At 33.8% G+C, this 24,246-nt stretch overlaps 1 protein-coding gene across 2 annotated transcripts in view; it reads left to right on the plus strand.

The window, feature by feature from the left end:
- The window catches only part of LOC130445317 (transcription factor CP2-like protein 1), a 37,864-nt gene extending 17,137 nt beyond the window's left edge, over nt 1–20,727 (plus strand). For both annotated transcript variants that reach the window (XM_056780885.1, XM_056780884.1), the window contains exons 5-12: nt 2,129–2,367; nt 3,705–3,928; nt 6,448–6,660; nt 7,371–7,640; nt 11,342–11,406; nt 16,375–16,489; nt 16,713–16,906; nt 17,398–20,727. In XM_056780885.1, coding sequence (XP_056636863.1) covers nt 2,129–2,367; nt 3,705–3,928; nt 6,448–6,660; nt 7,371–7,640; nt 11,342–11,406; nt 16,375–16,489; nt 16,713–16,906; nt 17,398–17,692 — 1,615 coding nt within the window. In that variant the 3' untranslated portion in view covers nt 17,693–20,727. The remainder of the gene's footprint in view (nt 1–2,128; nt 2,368–3,704; nt 3,929–6,447; nt 6,661–7,370; nt 7,641–11,341; nt 11,407–16,374; nt 16,490–16,712; nt 16,907–17,397) is intronic.
- Nucleotides 20,728–24,246: the final 3,519 nt, after the last annotated feature.

Below are 24,246 nucleotides of genomic sequence, written 5' to 3' on the forward strand. Positions count from 1 at the left end.
CTATATATTTGATTTCCGCACGGCTTAGGATATATTTGAATTTTTATTGAAAAATCAATATGTTTAGAAAATTGAGAAAAAAATTAGGCTACCTGGCATCATTTGCAAAATGAATTTTTGAACAAAAAACTCAGTTTTATTAAATTCAAATCTCTCCAGATTTGAAATTCAGTATGATTCTAGACTCGAAAATCATGAAAATTCAATACTTTTGTGTACAAAAATTCATTTTGCAAATGTTGCCAGTTAGCCTCATTTTTATTTTGCGGAATTTTCCAAATATAATGTGTTTTCAATGAAAATTCAAATATTTCCTATACCGGTCGGTCTTATTGAACTTTTTACCACTAAATCAAAAAACGAAATAAAATATTAGCTGTTCCATTTAAAATTTCAAAGTTGATGTCGATATTGAAGAATTGGGACACCCTGTATAATCCAAAAGTCAATAATTTAAAAATTCCTTTAAATACAAAGAACTTTTGTAATCGAAGTTTTTTTATAACTCTCACTGGTTTGGAGAAAAGTGTAAGAGTCACTTTATGTTTGACACCCTCTACACCAAGGTTCTAACAGACCAAAAATTTGCTGATAAACTTCAATCACAACATTTCTGAGTACAAATTATGAGTCATCACAAGAATAAAGAACTTATACTATAAATCCGAAGAAGAGCGTTTAAAATAATAATAAGGTACCAACTTCCGAAGAACAACAAGGCTTCAGGTCTAATAGATCAACAGTGGACGCAATATTCACAGTTCGGCAGTTGGGAGAACAGTCGATATTATTCAATAAACCCATGTTTGTCTGTTTTGTTGACTTCACCAAAGCATTTGATAGAATACGCCTGGGAGACATGATTAGGAGTCTTGAGAAAAATAACATAGACTATAAGTACCAACGAAACAGGAAAGAACTTTATACCGGAACCAGAACAAGAATTAAAACTAAGGTAGGACTCTCTGAAGAAGTTCAAATTAATACTGTTGTTCGGCAGGGAGACAGTCTTAGCCCAACCCTATTCAACATCATAATGGATCAAATTATCGAGGAAGTCAACAAAGTCAATGCAGGATGCAGAATGGGTGACCGCTCCCTAAAGGTATTGTTTTATGCAGACGATGGTATTGCCGTAGCAGAAAATGAAGACGACTTACAACGTCTAATATATAAGATAAAAATTTCTGCCGAAAAATTTAATTTGAGCATCTTAGTCAACAAGACACAATCAAGGTAATATAAAAAATCCTATTAGATGCAAATTGGCAGTCGATAGCGAAATAATACAGCAGGTATCAAGATTCAATTACCTGGGAGTGAATTTATCTAGTGAAATAAACTTGACAGAGGAGGCACGAACACAAGCGATGAAAGCATCAAAAGTCAGCGGCTGTCTGAGAGATATAGTGTGGTGAAACAAAGCGATGAGATCACAGAGCAAAACCAGAATTTATAAAAAAGTGTGTGAGACGTATTCTCAAATATGCCTCAGAAACTATAGCCGAGACATCAACAATAAAAAGAATAATGAGAACCACAGAGATGAAAATACTGCGAACCATCAAGGGAGTCACCCTCAGGAACCGAATAAGGAGTGATGACATAAGAGAAAAATTGGGTGTACAGGATGTGATGAGATGAGCAAGGGCACGAGAAAGATTCTGGAGGGAAAGAATGCCAGAAGACAGATGGGCAAAGGGGGCTAAAACTCAGAGACCGAACACACGCAGACCTGTAGGCAGACCACCAAAGAGGTGGTACGAGAACTGGAGTTTAGCTTCTCAGGAAGATCCAGGAAGAGGGCTAAACGTACAAAATTGAACAGGACCTGGTCCTATTGAAAGAGGAAGAAGAAGAAGATACTATAAATCAGAAGAATAACGTTTAAACTAACGGTGAAATGCTTTCATTATTATAAATTAGGGGCATTCTTCGTTTTTTAATCTAAAAAATAATGAAATCTACTTAAGAGTCATCATTATCAGCATACTAGTTTGATCAATGATAAAAAAGGTTTCATTAGCTTCAATATTCATCAATCTTAAAAATCTTTCTGAAGTAAATCTATAAGAACTAATAATACGTTTTATTTTTTGATTTCGAACAATATTTTCGTTTATTTTAGTGAAAATATTTTAACGATGAACGGATTAACCGTTTTTAAACAAGAAGCACCATCACCGACGTCGAGTGATGTCTCAAATTTGCAGGCAGCTAGAAAAAACATGCAGAGCTCCTCCACGTCTAACCACCTGAATGTAAATAGTACAATCGATGATCATATGAGTCAAACTATGTTCAGTAATACGATAAATCAATTACTGAATCAAGGCAATTTGGCTGGGTTCCAAAACGTTGTGGAAAGTAAGTATATACTGTGATGTGATTTTCAGGTTCTATTCTGAACGAACTCAGACTGATACCGAGTTTAAATTTCTCGAGAAAATGAATTTTCAAAGTACAAGCTAATCGTAACAGGTGAAATAAGATAACGTAGAGTCGGGATTCTTCAATATACACTTTAAACTTTAATTCTGAGCTCTTACCAAAATAACATCAGTCAACTTTTCTCCTGCTTTTATAAAAATGTTTCGAACATATTCTAGACATCATCATCATCATTTAGTAGCCTGTATCGTTCACTGCTAGGCATAATCCTCCCAAAACCGAGAACGTTTTGCTGGGTCCTGGACATCTTGGATCTACTTGGAACATATCCTTTCTAAATCGCCCGTCCATCGTGTCGGCGTTCATCCCCTGTTTCTGTATGTTCCATCCCTAGTATTCTCTTCGTCAATCTAATTGCTCGTCGAAGATTTTGTTAAATTATTCGACGGTTACATGACACCCTAATGGAGATTTGATTCGGTCATGGGTGCGAAAGTTCCGAGCAACAAGTTCAACAGAAAACAACACACGACGGGGACCCAGAAACCCTGGTAGCGATCTTCCATGTCGCGTAAGCCCTAATGCATACGCCCTCTCTGCTCTTCGCTCATACTTCCTACATTTTTCATACACCTGTCCAGGTGATTATGGATAGAATGAATTTTTATGATCATGTTTCACTCCATTTTTTTTTAATTGTAACATGGCTTAAATCCAATAGAATTTCTAAATTGAGTATCTTTCGTGAGTTGTCCAATTTGGGAGCCACTAAAAATACCGGCATAATCTTTTCCAAATGTAGAATTTCTCGTCTTTATCTAGTAATTTAACAAACTGTTTCATTAAGGATAATTTTTTTCCCGAGCTACTAATGAGTTCTGGACTGTATTTCTCGACACTTTCCCCGAAAGGCCAGTTTCTTCTTACCAGATGCTCTTATTTAGCAGTGTTGTATAAATGTTTTTTTCGAATAATAAACTAATTAAAGGAAAATGCAAAATTTGTTTTTCCTTTTGGAAAACAGGCGATCAATTTACACGACGGATTAGTGGAGCAGGTAATTTTGACGACGAATTTACCACCGATTTTATTTATTCATATCGTGGCTCTTCCTCCTCGTACTTAATTTCTTCTTCATTTTTTGTACATAATCTGGTTTACTTTAACCCTCACAGTTAACAGATTCTTTAATTGCTATATTAGTTAATGGGGATTTTTCTCTCCCGTACCCAAATTAATTTGTATAAACAAAATCATTTATAAGCAACTAGACTTTCCATTTATTTGTATATCATTAAGTTTTTTATTTTTAGATACCAATTTATCATCTTCCAATTCTCAAGACAGTTACAATATAACATCTACCAAATTCAATCCTATCGAAGATAAAAGATTCCAGTACGTTTTAGCAGCTGCCACTAGTATCGCAACTAAACAGAACGAAGATACGCTCACTTATCTCAATCAAGGACAAAGTTATGAAATTAAATTGAAAAAACTTGGAGATCTATCCTACTACAGAGGTAAAATATTGAAGGTATGTTTCCATAACAATAAATACCTAGAGGCTTCAACACTGAAATTACATACCCCATCCTTTCCATTGATTGAAATAGTGCTGGAAACCCTGTGATGTGTGAAAATTATTTAAACAATTACTCAGTTATCCTGGAACCTGAGGAAAGAATGAATACCATACCACGAACACCATGAATATGTTAATTTTACGCAGTTTTTGAATTAAAAGGACTGATTTGAATTTAATTTCGCACATCTGTAGATTCCTGATTGGTCAAGTCGCCGCCGGTTTTTACAATTGTACAAATTGTAAACAAATAGTGTCCATTCTGTTCTTATTGCGTTTTTCTTATCGTTTTATTGAAATATAAAAACTTTTCTTGTGAGGACTAATTTGAAAATGCACTCTGAAAATATTCCAAGTAATAGCAGAAATCATTCGCCCCCCAAAAAAGGACCTCTGTAATCTTACACCACTTATCATCTACACTTATTATGGATTATTTATCAATCCATTCAGGTGAATTTGGCGTCTACTTTTTTCAGATATTGTCGATTAACAATCGATTGAAGCTGATTGAGATCGGTTGTCATTTTATATTAATTGATGTGTTTAAAATTGTAAAAACGTTGGATAAGTTTTCGAAAATAGTACTTTTATATGAAATTAATGGATTCAAATTTTATTTTTTAGGCGTTGCTAGATCCACTGTGTTTCGAATTATTAAAGAATATAGATAGACGGGAATAATCGTCTCTTCTAACCATTTTGGAGGTCGTTTAGGAATTGTAGAAACCTTCGACGATACAACAAAAAATATAATTCGATGCATTGTTCATATTACATCACTTAATAAGTCGTGTGACTGACACATAGATGTCGCTGCCATTGTTAAATTCATATGACGTTTATGTAGTACCGACTTTCAAAAACCTATGTGTAAAATTTTCTGACTTTTCGATTAGTCAGAAAAACATCACATCCATTTAAGTAAAGTTACTTTTGTTATTTTCAAATTGCATTCAAAACAATTTCGTATGTTAATTTATCATTGCTTCTTGATGAGAAAAATACTAAAAACAGTTCAGCAATGGTTTAAAAAGTGTTATCCAGATTCTGTTCTATCGAAAACAACCATTTGTTATTGGTTTACTGAATTTAAACAGACACTGATAATGGTGAACGTTATGGTCGACCAATTGAGGTGGTAACTCCAAAACAGTCCACAAATTGGTTATATCTGATTGCGTGAAACAGCTGAGGCTGTAAAGATATCAAAGGAAGTGTGTTTACAATTATGCATGAACATTTGACCATGAGAAAGCTTTTTCCAAAGTGGGTAGCGTGTTTACTCACAGTCGATCAAAAACAGCAACGTGTTAATAAATTAGATTTCTATATCTATATCATATTTTCTATATGAGTCAATGGATAAAACATGGATACATCACTTCACTCCTGAATTAAAATGATCTTCATCTGAGTGGACTGTAGCCGTTGAATCATGTCTGAAGAGTCCAAAGACACAACAGTCAGTTGGGAAGTTTATGGCTTCGGAGTAATGTTCATCGACTATCTCCAAAAGGGAAAGACAGTCGATAACTAATACTACATAGAGTTGTTGTATCATTTGATTGCAAATATAAAGGAAAAATGACCTCATATGTCGAAGAAAAAATCACTGTTTCACCAAGACAATACACCGATTCACAAACCGATAAATTGAAGTAATTACTCTTCGAATTGTTTCGTCATCCACAGTATTGTTCAGATCTGACCCCCAGTGACTACTGGCTATTCGCTGATCTCAAAAAATGCTCGCCACTAAGAAGTTCAACTCAAACAGGAAATTTCCAAATTAAAAAGGACCTATTTTATATAGACAACCTATTATAATTAATCCTCATTTTGAAAACAGTAATTTCAGTAATTAGAAATCAGATGTGATACAAAATCATTGAATTATTTGCATGATATTTTATTAAACATTATTTGTTACAAATAAAAATTTGACAGTATCTATATCCGAACTATTATTATATATGTATTTTGTGAAAAAAATGAGATCATATTTTTTTCAATTTATCATTATTACAAAGTATGGAGACGCCTTTTGATCCTAATTGGTTGAGTAGCTCCCTTGATCATTATAGTCCTATCCCATCGAGGCTCTTCAGTATTGAAGAAGATTCCACACGTTTGTGGCTTTGACGCAAGGCACTTCCACTAAGTCAATTCCCAGGATTTGCCTCCTTGTATCAATTAGAGCATGATAGTTACAGAGGAGGTGAATAGTAGTTTCCTCCTTGATCTCACAATACCCTTAGCTCCCATCGATGGCTCTAACTGTGTTGGATCAGTTAGAACTGATTTTCATGTACCATGTAGATTAACCTTCCCTCTATTTAGTCGTGTTATTTTCGTAGCCCATTGTAAAGTTTTTTTTAACTTAATTTGGTCGTTGTCTTAGAAAAATTACTACATAATTACCATTTTTATTCAGATTTTAATATAATTCAAAAAATATTTTATTTCAGACATATATACGTGTATGTTTCCACGAGAGACGTCTTCAATATATGGAAAAGGAACAGATGCAATTGTGGCAAACTTCCAGACCTGGTGACAGAATTCTTGAAGTTGATATCCCCCTTTCGTATGGAGCCTTTGACATTACTCAGCCAGCTAATGCTGTAAATGTGATCCACTTTAATTGGGATCCAACAAAAGAAGTTGGTGTTTATATTAAGGTAAGACATACTGGCTACAATGATATTAAGCGATTTTATTCCCCCTACCATTATCTCTAAAAAATAAATACTAACAGTTATATTCGTTTCAATTAGATAATAATTATTCCTAATTGGAAGGAAGAAAGATATTAGTAAACATGGGAAGGCATTGTCTGTTCTAATTATCTGGGTAGTACCTTTATAGTTTCCTATACCATGAAAACTCTTCAAAATTGGAAAATCCTCCTAGAACCGTTGAGGTATTAAAGCAAGGCTTTTCCTTAAGGTCAGATCCCAAAAATTTCTTTCTTGTATTGACAATTCCAAAGGATGTGCGTTATATATTTCACACAACCGGCAGTCAGGATGACCCGACCAACCGATGTTGGGTATGAAATAGTCGCTTACCGGATGCCCTGCGATTAGGCCTATTGGAATCTTTGCCTCTCGTCTACTTAGCTGCAGTATCTCCACCGCCCAGTCGATTAGGCTTAAGATGTATCATATCGCGGATATTCGGGCCCTATTGTCCAAGCTTGGCAAAGTAGTCGGCAGTTTTTTACCCCTAAGTTCTTTACACCTCTCGATCGTTTAAAATTATTAGTAAATATGTGTATAAAAAAGACTATAACTTGATTACAGAAAGAGAAATAGTGTGTTCAGTATGAATATCACTAACTTACTTATAATTTGGCTGTAATTAGAAATGAAGTAATTTATTTTTTCAGGTGAACTGTATCAGTACAGAATTTACTGCAAAGAAACACGGTGGTGAAAAGGGCGTACCTTTTCGCATCCAAGTTGAAACGTGTCAAAATTCTGATGTAACGTCTTTCAGTGGCCAAAAGAGATTACACGTAGCGGCTTGTCAAGTGAAAGTTTTCAAATTGAAAGGAGCAGATCGAAAGCACAAACAAGATAGAGAGAAAATAATGAAACGGTCAATATCCGAACAGGAAAAATATCAACCCAGTTATGATTGCACCGTTCTAAGTGATGTAAGACACAATTTGTTTTCAACTTATTTATTAAATATTTTTAATACCAATTTTAAATGATCCTATACTTATTTATTAATCACACCGCTACATACAAAAAACGAAATGTTTGATCTAGATAAACGCACAATCGCAATTTGGCTCAAAATGCTGAAGGAACTGTCCAAAAAAGAAGTCGTAATGCTAACCTGTATGTTTAACACGATCTTAAGACGGCAGTACTGACCAAAAATATGTAAAAATTCTGGAACAATACTTATAGTCAAAACCAGGAAAAGATTTGAGCAATACATCTTCGTATGGACCAATGAGCTTGATACTTTTTGAGAAATTGTTACTGCAACGAATTAATTCCAACCTAAATATAATTCCACACGACCAGTAGGCAAAACCAACAGTAACAACTCAACAGTGCCCTCGAATTGCACATGATACAAACGTAGCCCTATAAAAATAAATATTGTTTAGGGGTATTTTCAGATATAAGTTGAGCATTTGATAAGGTTTGGAACGACGGCATGCTATATCAAACGGACTCCTTTTCTTAACTTAATGAAATCATATTTATTAGACAGACTCTTTCGAACAGAAATAAAAGACAAAACGTCACTATTTAAACCCATTAAATCTGGATTTCCAAAAGGTAGCGTCCTTAGGTCAATACTGTACATAATTTGCACCGCGACCTCCTAGTTTCTAATTACACCATAACAGGCACATTTGGGGACGACAATATATTCGAGGTAGAAGAATGCGAGCCAGTCTCATACGTGATGATTGGTCTCACGATTGCCGTTTATATCCGCAGTAAGATACTTTTGGTGACAAGCAACCCCAATTCTTCCCTGCGAAATTTTTGCATACCATCATGGCTACCTCCTTTTCATGTTAGTTCTAGATGAGTTTACTATCTAGTGTTAGTTCCTTATATTTCTCCTCTGTGTTCCCCTCAATGGCTTGCTAGTCTAACTTGATGGTCTTGACTTTTTTCTTCTTCTTCCTAATGAAGGTGAGTCCTTTTTGAACTATCTTACAGAGTGTATTCTCAAAACTCCCCCTTGCATAAATGACTATGTCGTCGGCATATCTCTGTCAGAGGATGCCGAGGTCAGTAAGTTAGCATAAAAGTTGGTCTACTACCAGTCTCCATATTATTGGCCATGCGGTCGACAACAGCGACGTTATCTATTACATTGAATACTAACGATGATCATGGGCCTTAGATAGAACCATACAAAAACTGGTACAATTATTATGCACGGTATATAAGGGTATTATTAAGGGCCATCCATAAAGTACGTCACACGTTAATGGGGAGGGAGTGTATCACCGAAGTGTGACATCGTGTGACAAGGGTCATGGGGGGGTCAATAGTTTTGTGACGTCACATGTTAAAATTTAAAATACTAAAACGCAAAGTTTGGATGTGAATTGAAAATTTAAAAAATTCTATGAAATGTTGGACTTTATGTTGATTTTATTAGATTATTATTTAATAAAAATAAGTAAAAAATGAAAATAGCTGTTTTCTCTCGATTATTTTTAAATACATACATAAATTTAAAAAATGTGCGACGTCACATCAGGAGGGGGGGTTATAAAAATATGACAACCTCTGACAAGGACGGGGGGAGGGATTCAAAAGTCCTAAAATTCGTGTGACGTACCTTATGGATGGCCCCTTACTGACATTAACTAAAACTAATCCTTTTCTTTTCTGCCACGTACTTTCTGTGAATTAGTTTCCTTATCCTTGGCTATAATAGAAGAAAATAAATTAAGAAGTTCCAAATAAATGTTTCCAACACAAATCGCAAATCAACAAGGTTGAAAAAGTGCTTCAGTAAATCAACTGATCTGACGGACATTTTGTTGATTATCAAACTCGATGGCAACGTGAAATTACGAGATTTTGTAAGAATCGATTAACTGAGTTTTCAATGGAAACAATATAAAAAATTTCCAATACATAATTTCTTATCAAAAACAAAAATTCAAATAGTGAAATGTTTTGACTTTTTTATGCTTTGATTCATTTCGTTTGTCGAAGTTGAAGTAAATTTAATAATTTATGTAATACCACTTGTAAAAATTAAATGATAAAACCGATTTTTTCAATTAGTTCTATTCAACTAGATTAATAATTGAATGACTCTTTCAAAGCGGGAAGCCGGGTAGCAATGGAGAATGTTCTACTCCCCTTAGGATTACTGAAACTTTAATACTGTCTTAGGTTTCAGCTAGAATATTTTTAATTGCCTAAAACTCGTTCACTGATATCGCAAATTCAAATATTCCCCAATCACTTTGATCGTCAATCGACGATCCAATGGACAAGTCCTCTTGTAATTGAATGTCTTTCGCTGCGGATTCATTTTCGATCAATCTGAAAATTTCCTAACCACCAAATAACTTGTACTTTTTACAAAAAACTTTCTCCGTAGGCCTTCTGAAGTCTTAAACATAGACTGTTGCACTGTGTGACTCAATTTCAACTACTAACCTATGACGTTCATCGTCAATCGACGATCCAATGGAAAAGCTCTCTTGTAGTTGAATGTCTTTCGCTGCGGACTCATTTTCAATCAATCTGAAAATTTCCAAACCACCAAATAACTTGTACTTTTTACAAAAAACTTTCTCCGTAGGCCTTCTGAAGTCTTAAACATAGACTGTTGCACTGTGTGACTCAATTTCAACTACTAACCTATGACGTTCATCGTCAATCGACGATCCAATGGAAAAGCTCTCTTGTAGTTGAATTTCTTTCGCTGCGGACTCATTTTCAATCAATCTGAAAATTTCCAAACCACCAAATAACTTGTACTTTTTACAAAAAACTTTCTCCGTAGGCCTTCTGAAGTCTTAAACATAGACTGTTGCACTGTGTGACTCAATTTCAACTACTAACCTATGACGTTCATCGTCAATCGACGATCCAATGGAAAAGCTCTCTTGTAGTTGAATTTCTTTCGCTGCGGACTCATTTTCAATCAATCTGAAAATTTCCAAACCACCAAATAACTTGTACTTTTTACAAAAAACTTTCTCCGTAGGCCTTCTGAAGTCTTAAACATAGACTGTTGCACTGTGTGACTCAATTTCAACTACTAACCTATGACGTTCATCGTCAATCGACGATCCAATGGAAAAGCTCTCTTGTAGTTGAATTTCTTTCGCTGCGGACTCATTTTCAATCAATCTGAAAATTTCCAAACCACCAAATAACTTGTACTTTTTACAAAAAACTTTCTCCGTAGGCCTTCTGAAGTCTTAAACATAGACTGTTGCACTGTGTGACTCAATTTCAACTACTAACCTATGACGTTCATCGTCAATCGACTATCCAATGGAAAAGCTCTCTTGTAGTTGAATGTCTTTCGCTGCGGACTCATTTTCAATCAATCTGAAAATTTCCAAACCACCAAATAACTTGTACTTTTTACAAAAAACTTTCTCCGTAGGCCTTCTGAAGTCTTAAACATAGACTGTTGCACTGTGTGACTCAATTTCAACTACTAACCTATGACGTTCATCGTCAATCGACGATCCAATGGAAAAGCTCTCTTGTAGTTGAATTCCTTTCGCTGCGGACTTATCTTCAATCATCCACACCTATATATATTCCACTAATAATTTTCACACCTCGAATATGTATCAATTTTTATCATATTTTTCATGTCTATATTATTTATTTATAGATAATTGATGCCACTTCGCCATCACCGCCATCATCACCAGTTAGTACAGACGCCAGTACCGAATGGTAAGACATCTCAAAATATCCATTTTATATTAAATTGAACACAGTCAATTATTGTGATAGAAGATTGAGAGAACAAACTAAAGAATTTTATCAAAAATATTTTTCTATCTTTTCAAAATATTGGCTTTTTGTTAGCAATTAACTTTCTCTAATCTAGTCAGAAGATAGTAGCTTTGGAACATGACTCCTAAGTGCTTACTCAGAACATTAAAATTGATGTTCAAACACTTCATTATTAGATACTACTTGGGAAGTTTAGGAGGATAAAATCCATCTGATCTTTACTTGAATCTGAATATACTGAAATGATTGTTGGAACTGAAGAACTTTCAGTCAGTTAACCATGTTGAAAGATTGTTCACAAAACTTGGGTTTTCTTATTTTCCCCAAAATTTAATACAATTAATGATATATTTTTGTACATTTTCATTATGCCTCTTCATATTTAACACTTTAACCGTTTCACCGGTCTCTAAGACCGGAAGGGAAATTTGTCATCAATACACCACAGTATTGAAGCAGGGGTGGACCTGCTAGACATGAAATGTGCGATATATGCGTCCAATCAAAGAACCAGAAGATGGCCCCTCGCAATATTCTATCATATGTTAGATATTAGTTGTATCAACTCCTTCATCTAGTACCTTTCATTTCGAGGTAATCCTCTTCTGACTAGATACTAGATTTACTTACTAATATTTTTTATTGAATCATTGTCGCAAATGTCGAATTCATTGGTTATTTATGTAGTATGAAAATCATTTATTGCATTTAACAAAAAATATTATACAGGGTGCTATTTTCAAAACGAATACCTAAATTTTTCTAAAGCCGGCCCGGGAATTTCAAAGTTTAGCTAATAGCAGCCGAATGGTTGATAGTAGTTTATTGCATCATGAAAAAAATTGAAAAATTAAATGTGCCGTATAAACACCATACCCAATTAAAATTTATGGTCAATTTCCCATATCACCCTTTAAATTAATAAAGAAGATAAATTGACATTTTTTCGTAGCCACATGATATGGTAGAAGTATGTAAAATTCTTCATGACTCACCCTGTATATACATAATAATAAGAGAACCATTTGGGATTATTAAATATCTTTATTGAATTTTGAAATATTCCAGTTAATTTTAATGAATACGGCTCTGTTGTATTTCCAACATAGTTGTCAGCGATAATAATCGAAGATCGTTGAGGTTGATACGAACGGTTACGACGACATGGAAGGCATCAGGTGGAGGACGATCTAAAACGAAAGCGTCGAGCTCCAACAAACAACAATACGCATACGCAATAACAGTAGTTAATTTTATTTGGTTGATGGTTATAGACATTCCGCCTTGAACCGATTAAAGCCGGCGTAACTAGCTAAAACCGGTTAATTCAAAGCGTATCTGACCGCAACTTGATTCAGCAGTTTATTTAGTGAACATAATAAATTGCGTTTGAAGGTTCTAATGAAATTAAATCGTTGTTTTTCTAGTATGATCCTACGTTAAAACGCAATCATAAATTGGTTAACGTGTGGTGTAAATAAAGTGTTTTGAAGATTCTTATGATCGGTGTTTTAAAACATTTTGATGGTACAGGAATGGTGGCAGCAAATATATTATTTTTTGATGTCACAAAAAATCAATATTTTCCGAAATATTGTTTATACAAATTCACTATTGTGCAGGACTTTTTCGTTAGATGACAACAAGTTTAGCCTCCAAAGGGCTAGAAAGTGGAGAGATTTATATTTTTGTCACGGAAGAACATCTTTAGCTCTTATTTGAGACTATCATGGGGGAGGAAAATAGTTATTTCTTGTTAATACATACAATGACTGTCACCCAATCAGATTGTGTTGTACAGGCGCAATTTTTTCATGCTTGTTCTGGAAATTTGGAACGATTTACACTTGTTGGGAAAAGGATGAGCTTACGTGTTCATCCACATCTAAGGAATTGGAGATGTAAATCAAATCTGCAATTATTAAGTTCACCAAATCTGCGATGTTTAATGAAAACAAACGCGGCCAATGTGAAACATCATCTGAGAAAAATTCAAATGTAGGTATTATTGTTGATTTCATTCCAATTTATAAACTATTGCATATTGACTGCCAACTGTGAAATCACTCATAACTTACTACCCATAATTCGACTAAGAAATAAAAAGAGCCTACATTTTCTACACCTTTCAGTGATAACTTTGTATTTAAATTAGTATTTTTAATGATATAATGAGATTAAATAAATTTGTAGAAATTGTCTTGGCAGTCAAGGTGTTAATCATGTGTTTAGGAAAATTTAGTCACTAGAAATATATAAAATTAATTCAAATGCCTTTATTTTTATAATATGATGTCAGTAATTATCATGATGTCATCTATAAAGACATAATAAATCATATAAAATACCACTTATTATTAGAAAAATTATTAGCATAATTCAATTCATTTCCGTTAATAACAATCTTGTAATTGTCATCAGTTTAAGCCATAGTACCTGTAGAAATTTTTAATAAGTAAAAAGTTCTCTTCTTCTCTAATCAGTACCAGGAGAATTTTGGATTTTTTTTGCTATTAAAAAACTTACTTAATCTGCAATTCTCAATAAAACTTTCTGCTACACAATTTTTGGTTTATAACTTTCTGTGATTCTGATCCTTGATGAATGTGGCTTAGAATAAAATAAAATTAGCATTTTTGCACAAATGAAATAAATGAATAAAACACTCTGCATTTTTATTATTGATTACTCAAGTGGATAATTCAATCTGTCTTAATCTTAACCCATTAATCATTCCAGTGATCTGATTCAACTATATTGATTTGACACATATTTTCATATATTTTTACTATGAAAATGTTCCAATTTTTTAACTAACAATTCATATTTTCTAATTTGACTGTTTACTTTCCAAATCTATTTTTAACATGGAGTGTTTATATCACTGCTGTTAATTCCAATTCTAAAAATAGATGATAATACAACAGGATGGAGGACAATCAATTTGATTACTAAATTATACTATTAACTGCTTTATTGTTCAAGTTTGTCACATCATATGAACTGGAGCAAGTACTACAATGTATATTGTAGAGATATTTCATATTAAATCTAAATTAATCAACATGAGCCAATTCATATTCAAATACGTATCTTATACAATCTATGATGAATTTATTTATCTTCTAATTTTCTTGAAAATTGTTATTACATTCAACCTTGTTTTATGTGAATAATTTCAACACGTAAAAAATTTTTTGAACAAAACTTATATATTGCAGTTTTAACAATACAAGAGAAAAAACTTCAGCCTTGAATGGCTTAAACAAAAATATATGCATTACTTAGGTAAGGGTTTAAATGTGGTAGAGTATAAGATTATGGGGGACAAATAATTCATTCCAGAATGAGTGAATAAATTAAAGTAGGCACAGGTTTATTTCCAAATCGTTCTCAGTGGGTTTACATTGCTGAATATTTTTTTTCTTTGAAATATTTTTTTGATGAGACTTGTTTTGATTGTGTCAAAAAGGATATTCTTTTCAACTTATCATATTTGACAGAAATTTATCACTATAAAATTTTATCAGTAACAGACAACATCCTTATAACCAAGTTGGAATTTTTGGAACCATTGGTGGTATTCACACACTGTTCTGAAGGTAATCTGAAGACAATAACTTTGCTATCTAGATGCGCGTTAGACCGTGTAATTGTGAGAGTTGGTGTATTGATATTGTCAACAGTGTGTTCAGTATAACTTCATTATAAATATTCAGTTTAGTTATATACCAAATATATTATACATACAGAATGTGTTTTAATTTTATGCTTGATTTACCTACTAAGATTTTTTATTGAATCATTTTCTAGTCGCTCTCTTGATTTTTGACTTCTGAAATACAATTTTTCGTTTGTCTTCTAACTTCCATTGTGCAGATTGTCGATTAGTTTTTTCTTCTTCATGCCTATCTTTTATTTGACCTATCATTCCGTCCCCTCTGTCCAGCTGTTTATTCTTCGTTTTCAATCATTGTTCTCTCTGGACTTTCTCTATAATTTTCACCTGTTATTTTCTATTAGAACGATCTTTTTAATATTCGGTTTTTAGGCACCCTGTGTATGTGTCCAAACCATCTTAATTATGCTTTATGTATTTTATGTCTAATTGCTTTTATTTTTAGCTACTGTTATATACCTAATATAATTCCTTGATTTCAATTTTTCTGTATTTTGTCTCTTATCTCTCTTAGTAATTTCTGTTAGTTTATTTTTCCTCCGTCCATATATTTTATCAATTTTAAAATATTTAAAAAAGTTCCATCATAACTATGATTGATTCAAGAAAAGATGTCTTTGTAATGACTACATGATTTTTTAATTTTTCCACAATTTTCCCATTGCAGATTTTATTTTTTTCTACTATATACAATCGGTTGTACATTCCAATAGGAACAGTCACTGCTCTCAAGAGCTTTTTGACTCATTTCTTGTGGTGAGCCAATCCACATTCTAATCATTTTTCTTTTTTAAACTAAAGTTCCTTCCGTTTTGGTTTTTCCGTTATTTTTCTCAAATTTTTCCTGTCTTGAGTATTAATTACTTCACCAATTTGCTGTGACTCTATAAATCTCTGCATTTAAGATTTCTCTAATTTCAGCATTCATAAGGATTCTATATTGTCTGTCCTTATTTTTTTTAGTCCATATATTCTAATCATTTTTTTGTTCAAAGTTGTCAGCTCTTGTTAAATTCTTTTCCTAGTAGTCTTTTTAATTATATTCTTATCTATGTTTATAGAATGTTTTGGTTTTGTTGTTATTTTGGTCTGTAGAGTTTAACATTTGTTCAAGAATGAAAATCAAGCATATATATTTTATATTAAAAAAAAACAGTCAGTGCATACTGCAGCTGTGGATTGATGGACTTTAGTTTTGATTCTTACCTGCTTAAATTTTTTTTCAGCACCCCGCAGATTGGGAACCACTTTAAAATTGCGAAAGCTGATACTTCCACAGACATAAGCCAGAAGCCAGCCCCGATTCTTCCATTAGAAAGTCAAGAAGATTCACATTCCAATGTAAGTTCTTTTGTTTACTTTCATGATTCTGCTATCCATTACACATACCTCCATGAGGTACTATATAAGGTGATACATATCTCAACGATGGAAATAATGAAATAGACATTAAATATCCTGGAAATAATAAAAGAAACTATTCATACGAAGGCGTTATTACTAAAATGTATTTTTTCAGTAAAAATTTTTTATTCTTTTCATAATGAAAGAATTTGTGTTTTAGAACAACTTCCAACTTTCCCAATACTCTACACCAGAAGATACTATAAGATGGTTGACTTTGAACAGATTTGAAAAGTATTTGGAGACATTTGAGAGATTTTCTGGAGATGACATGTTAAGGATGTCAAGAGAAGATCTAATTCAAATTTGCGGCAGCGCCGATGGCATTAGATTACACAATGCTATTCACCTGAAGTGAGTGATTTAAATTATTTTTCTAATAGTGACTTTATAAAGAGGGCTGTAGTGCCAGTGCTAGTAGTAGTAGGATAGTTTTCTGTCCATCCTGTAAAATTACACGTTGGGGACTTATCGCCACTTCGGATGAAAACTGTATAATCTCAAAATTTACAAATTATACAGAAGAACATTTACGTTGCGCAGTAGATATATATGTATAGAATAAAGTTTCATAGGTGATTCTCTTTAAGCAAAAATTTGTGGAATTATCTTTGTAACTATTCTATTAAAAATATGGGCGATTCCGAGCAATTATGTATAATTAGTTGTGTTTTGGAGCATTTTCGACATTGTCATTTATCTGAAGTGGCGTTATGTGAAATTCATATTAAGCCGACAATATCTAAATTTATTAAAAAATGATAACACAAGTTCATTAATTCATATCCCAACCACAGTTATATTCTATATGTATTTGTATAATAAGCTTTTGTTTTTGTTTTAAGGACAATTTTGCCAAAACTGAAGCTATACATTTGCAAGGAAAATTCGCCAGTTTTCAATGCAATATATTTATCCTCGCACAGTAGCAAGGAATTGATTGAAAAACTGGTAGTGTTATTAGGAGTACCTCGAAAACAAGTGTGTGATGTTTATATGGAAGGACCACAATCCATCCATGTTCAATTGAATGATGACGTATTGAAGCATATTAAAGAAGAGGCCATGTTCTCAATCAAAATTATGCAACAAGAGAATAATGTCGGTTACGTGTTATTATTGAAGCGCACTTTTAAATAGTAATTTATTCAATGTAATTAGATTACAAAACAAATTTAAAGAACTATTGGGTAGGTGCTTTATTTATGATGTAACTTTACAAAAGTGATTATATTCATTAATGGTAAATGCTAGTATTATCTATAGGATTATGAAACAAACTGATTATTATTATGCAGAGGAGAATTAATGTGAACATATTTTAGTTAAAAAGTCACTTGAAATTTATAATTGGTCTTATTATGCATCCTGAGAACAAAAGTGACCTGATCTAAAATTTGAGAAAATCGAATTATATATAAACGATCTGGGTCATGTGCTCTAAGTGCCAAGATACAAAGTAATGGAAAAATGAAAAATACTAGTCAGTAACTCAAGTGTCTAGTTTATTTTTATTGACCCTCTACTGCATGAATTATGAAAAAAATATTTGATAGTTGTTAAGGTTTGTTCAGGGATAACATTTACTACAAAAATGAAAATTAAATAAATTTACTTACATAAACTGAGAAAAAAACCCAGTAACTACACCAACACTAACTTCGTCAATGGTAGTAACCTTTTCAAGGAAAAATCCACGTTCTTGTTTTTTTCAACTAAAGTCTTGTTCCTCAGAAAATAAAAATAATCTCTTGTGGTAACTGCTTAGTTCCATTAAATTTAAAATTATTTAAAATCTTCTAGATTCTATTTAGATTCCCATTTTATTTTACTGGGCGTATATTTTTCGCCTTTCCTATTTCTGTGTGGATTGTGGAGGGTTATTTTCATCATCAGAGCAATCACTATCTGTTTCTGTATAGCAAGAGATCGTCTATGACGTTGAAATTGTCTAGGGGAAACATATTCACTATTGGAATCGGAAGCTAATTCATTATCACTAAGCTAGCCGTCCCTAGGTGTAGTATTAATATGCTTCTGAGAGCCTTAAAAATGAGCGGGATCCATTCTTCAAGCAAGGCTTGATCTTATGCCATTAAATTAAATAAATAAATCTCTGCACTGATCTTCCCCATACTGTGTTTCGATCGTCTTGAGTATTATATTCATATATATTCATATTCGTGAATAAAACAGTTTTCCATTGCTTAACAGTTCAACGAGAATGTTGTTTGCCAAATAATCGCCTTTCTCTGTGATTCCTTTCCAGGAGTTTTAGCCTTGTCGCAGAATGCCTCGAAAAATTCCATGCTCCCTCAGTCTTGGCTTACACGTGTATTTCACGCCACTTCAAGTCAGACCTGAGGCTCAGGAGCTGTTAAATGTCTGTCATTCCATATAGACAGCGTTATAAATATGACGTTGTAGCCGCCGTAACGGACGCTTCGATCTTCTCTGTCAGGCATCATCTGGGGCAATGTCTACATTCTCGACCAAAATAAAAAACACGTCTATAATTGACAGAAAAAATGTGTAAATGTGCGAAAACATACTTACATTTTAGACTAGTTCTACCTGTAAATCAACTTTAAGACAAATAAATTATCTGAGTGTTATATAATGATCCACTAATCTTGAAGAGATTAGTTCAACGAACTTAGACCCCACATTCTCTGTATTAACCAGATTACTCACAAACAAACACATTCCTGACAATTAGCTCTTAATACGAAAAATATGATTTTTTTTTGCTGTAGAATTAATGTACGCCTCTGCATCACTTAACATCTAAATAACAATTATCTATCATCAGTAACATCTTAAGTTTTAAGTTGTGCTATTGCTTTTGTATTATTAGATGTAGTAGCATATTAATTTTATAATCTACACTCGTAAGGAAAAAAATCGACTCGAGTCGCAAGCTCGCGGTCAAAAGTCTAGCAAAAAATTTGTAGCTTCCAAACCCAATCAATACTTAGTGTGCCCTTTTCTGGATCTAATAACAACTTCCAATCGCTTTTTCATACATCGAATAACTTTTTCTACTCGATTTTGTTCGACGCTATCCCATTTCTCAATGAACTATGTTTTGAGGTCCGTTTTCGTGGCTGTTGCAGAACCGAAATTTTCTCTTTAAGTCAATTTCGACATCCTGTGAATACTGCCGTGAGGAACCTCATCTAAAACCACGTTTTCTTTTATATAACACTACTCGAATATTTCTACAAGTCTTGTAGACTCGTCCTCTTCTATCGCTAATATGCAGGCACACTCTGCTTTCGTTTGAGAAGAAAACGGAGCCCTATTGTCCAATTAACGTTCTTTCTGGAACATCGTAGACGGGATGCTTGGTGGACTGCGGTTAATTTGGGGTCAGTAACTGGGCTTTTTGGCTCAAGGTTAGCTGCCTTAAGTCTTTTGAGTGTCCAGCCATTCCTTGCGTTTCTATGAGCTTTTTTTGGTACACTAGGAAGGGCCGGATTACTTAACCATGTGCTAACAATGAATCGGTCATCTCTCTCGGATGTGTTCTTTATTCTTCCGAAAACGCATCTTCGATGAAAGTTACCAGTCTCTTGGTAACTATGGAAACAACAGACTGACTCATGTTTAGCGCACTGGTCAATTTCTCGCTGACTTCGGCCTTGTCGCTGTAGGGTGACAGCTTGTCATATGTTGTGTCCATTCATGTAGAATTCTTGTTTGTTAATTAAGATGTGTATCGATGACGTTTGATGGCTAACTGATAGTGGTGGGTCACGTAGATAATCTTTTATAAGGGTCAGTTACCCCTAATTAACATTATTGTAAATAAACATAAAAAGGGTGGTTACCTATCATATTGTTGGATTGTGAGAGCAAGAAACGTTATAATATTTCACATCATTTTATAGCTAATAACATTAGCTTTAAGGTTTTAGTAAGGAATATACAATTTCGTCAGTGACTCGCGATTTTTTCACTCACGAGTGTATTCAACTTGATATAACAATGTTATGTGCCTTTGATCACTAATATTAGAAACACTTCGCTGTTGAACGAAAGTTTCTTGTGAGATTTCTATTAGTTTAAGAAGTTATTGTTCACAAAATAAAATGTTAGAGGATATGTAAACTAAAATAGTAGTATATGGATTATTCAATGTCAATTTTTTTAAATAAAACTATTTTTTTGATGACTGGCTTTTTTAATTATATACTTCCAAGATCATTGTCGACACAGGAAAATTAAAGATTTATGTTTTCAAAAACCAAATAATAGTCTAGAGTGGTGAAATATATAGTGGTCACTCTGGATCCAAAACTGCTCTTCATGAACACGTGCACACCCGAATAAAGAAAACTACCTGCGCGTTATGGGTATGCTGAAAAGCCTTTGGGTTTACGAGTATATGGGGTCTTATGCCGAAGATGTTCCACTAGATATACACTCCAATGGTCAAACTCCTTACATACAGGTGTGGTGATACTGAACAGAGAAAGTTAAAACTATACAGCAACTGAACAGAGTTCAGCACCTCTTGTGGCTTAGTATTACGGGGTGCATGCGTACAGCCTCAACTAGGACCCTTGAAGCCCTACTGGGCCTTTTGCATTTGGATCTTACGATAAAATCCGAAGCTATGAAGATGGCATATCCTTAACCAAATGAAATTCGAAAATCCGGTCGCAGGTGAATGTCATTTTGACGGGCGGTGACCAAAAAGCGCCTGCGACCCTTAATTAGTGACTATTCATCAATTGAGAACGGTGGACGGTTAACTCGAAGCTCGAAAAACTAAATCATGGAGCCATTTGGTACACAGATAGCTTCAGGATGAATGGTTTGGTCGGAACTAGCTTTTGCGAAGTCCTACAGAAGCTGGTGAATGATGGCCGCGGGAAACAAGAGCTTATGAAAAGAAACCAAAATCGAACTTTTCACACAATATTGTCCAGAAATGATGTACGTCACATTGTATCACCATAATCCGAAGTATTTTCGATAATAGGGTTATAGAAGAATCCATATCTCCATATGTTAGCCCTGTTCTATGGATTGAGAAGAAGAATGGAGAAATTATGAATAATATTAAATATGCAATAGCATATCTCCATAACGTGATTATACCATGAGAAATCGTTGAACAAGATTTCAGTTTGTCTTAAAAGCATTACAAAAGACAGGCATGACTTTAAGACTCAAAGAATGGAAATGGTTGAAGCAGGATTTTGGTTTCCTTGACTTTTTTTCTCCGAGAGGGGGGAATGTAACATGCCATTCGGCTTTTTCTTCACACATTTTGAATATTCCTTTGTTTACGAGTTTTTGAAGAAATTAATTTGTTATTTACCTCCCGCTTCATTCGAGAAATTCAATAAAATCTCAAAATTGAATCAAATTCTTCCTCTACCTATATACACTTCGAATCAAAGTAAATTTTAGTAAATATGTGGTGATTTTACTTTTTATATTCGCTGTTATACAGTTTGTAAGTTTCAACGTTCCAACCACCAGACTACAAATTCAACTCACTCTAAAATCTTGGAATCCAGTGCCGAACCTGTCTTTTTATATTTTGGGAGACTTGAATTCAAATTTCCATGAAAATTGTGATTATAATAAGTCTTTTTAAAAAAAGCTTTCAAAATTACTACCCTCAGAGCTTTGGAGCAGTTGTATCTTTGTATTTTTGTATTTTAGTTATTAGTGTATTGTTATTACAGTTGTATTTTTGTTGTATCGAAGATTTTTTAATTTTTTACGATAAGGGGTAGTTTTCACCCATATAAAATGAAAAGCGACCTTCGGCAAAGGATAGATTTTGTTTAAGAGGGTAAGTAGAGCTAACATTCAAATTTCCATAAAAATTGACGTTGATAAACAAAATTCCACAGTTTTTTACCGCTGGTTCCTGGCCTAAAATGATTGGTGCCTCGTTGCTCTGATTCTTCGTATGCTATATGTCTTGTGCCCCCTCTTGAAGTATCACAAGCGCCGCCAAAAGTATAGAATTTATATCCATTTTATATCACACGCTAATACTGTTTGTCGACTACGAGACGTCATCGTTCGCGTATGAGACGTATTAAACGTTGACGTTGTGCCTGGCGTTCAGACATCGATCGGAACGTTTATAGTTCGGTAGCCAGGTGAAAATCTAGTTAATTATTTCCTTTCGAAAGATAATTGGTGATATGCATCAGAGAGTTATGTAATAAAGTCTAGTGAACGTCAGCTGCGGCTCGGTGGGTGGGATAGTCTCCCACGCTCGACAAAAAAAAGAAATTCAGTGAGTCGAGGAAAACCTGGTCAGCTTAACTCCTACATAACAACTTCCAAAGTATCAGCTGACGGTTTTTCCACCGAGATATATACTGACATATATTTATTCACATTTACATATCAGCTATCATCAATAAATTTTTATTTGAAGGGAAATCACTGAAAATATACAGTGCTTTTCAGATAAAAGTATCCACCTTTAATAACTTTTGTAATACCGGTATTTAGAAAAAATCCAAAAACACGTCAATTTATGTTGGAAGGGGCAAGCATTATGGCTTATTTAAACTTACTGGAAAAGCCACCCCCTCACCCCTAGCAGCATCCCCTTTATTTTTTTAAATTACTTGTCATATTTTTTATGTAAAATTTGGATACTCCTCTTTGAGCTGATTTCAAAAATGTATAATACTTGTAGGTTAAAGTGGTTAGTTTATGAGATAAACAATTTTTCTTTTAAGAGCACAAATTTTACTTATTATTTACTTTCACCTTATTTGCCTGTACTAAAATGGGTTGTACAACAGTTCAAACTCTTTAATCTTTTTAACTGTGCTATTTATTATGAAGTTACAATAAGTGTTCAAAATGAGTACCATTCACTTCCATACAATGGTATAATCTATTTTGAAATGCCTCTCTGACATTGCTTAATACGGCTGGATTTAATTGTCGACATTCATTTTCTATCCTCTCTCGTAAATCATCCAGAGATTCTGGTTGGATAGCATAAACTTTTGTTTTTAAATACCCCCATAAAAAGAAGTCTAGGGGTGTTAAATCCGGTGACCTAGGTGGCCACTCCATCATCTGCCCCCTTCTACCTATCCAACGAGCGGGGAATGTTTCGTTTAAAAATTGTCGGACAGGCATAGCATAGTGTGGGGGAGCTCCGTCTTGTTGAAATACCAGTAAATCTTCGGAAAGGTTATCATCATTTTCTATTATTGTTGTAATACGTGGGTCAACCCCTTCCCTGAGTAACTGAGATACCACACCAAACGTTTAACTTTTGGAGATGTTGTGTATGGAATTCACGCATAATATGTGGATCACTTTCAGCCCAATATCTACAATTATGCCTACTTACTAAGCCATTTAATGACCATGAGCATTCATCAGAAAAGCAAATATTGTTTAACAATTGTGGATTGTTATTGATAATTTGCGTCATTGATTCGCAAAACTCTAGACGACGATCAAAATCATCTTCATTTAACTCGTGCACCAACTTAACTTTGTATGGGTGGTACTTGAATTTATGTAGAACTCGGAAAACTGTAGAAGATGAAACACCGATCGCTCCACTTATTGTTGACAACGATTGGGGTTGTTGAGCCTCTAAGCTGACTTGCCCTAAAATTGCCACTTGGATTGCTTCGTTATTTACGAGTCCTTCTCGCTTATGCACTTTATAGCAAACAGACTCT

Source organism: Diorhabda sublineata, chromosome 6 (genome assembly GCF_026230105.1).
Source record: "Diorhabda sublineata isolate icDioSubl1.1 chromosome 6, icDioSubl1.1, whole genome shotgun sequence".
In the NCBI taxonomy this organism is placed as follows: domain Eukaryota; kingdom Metazoa; phylum Arthropoda; class Insecta; order Coleoptera; family Chrysomelidae; genus Diorhabda; species Diorhabda sublineata.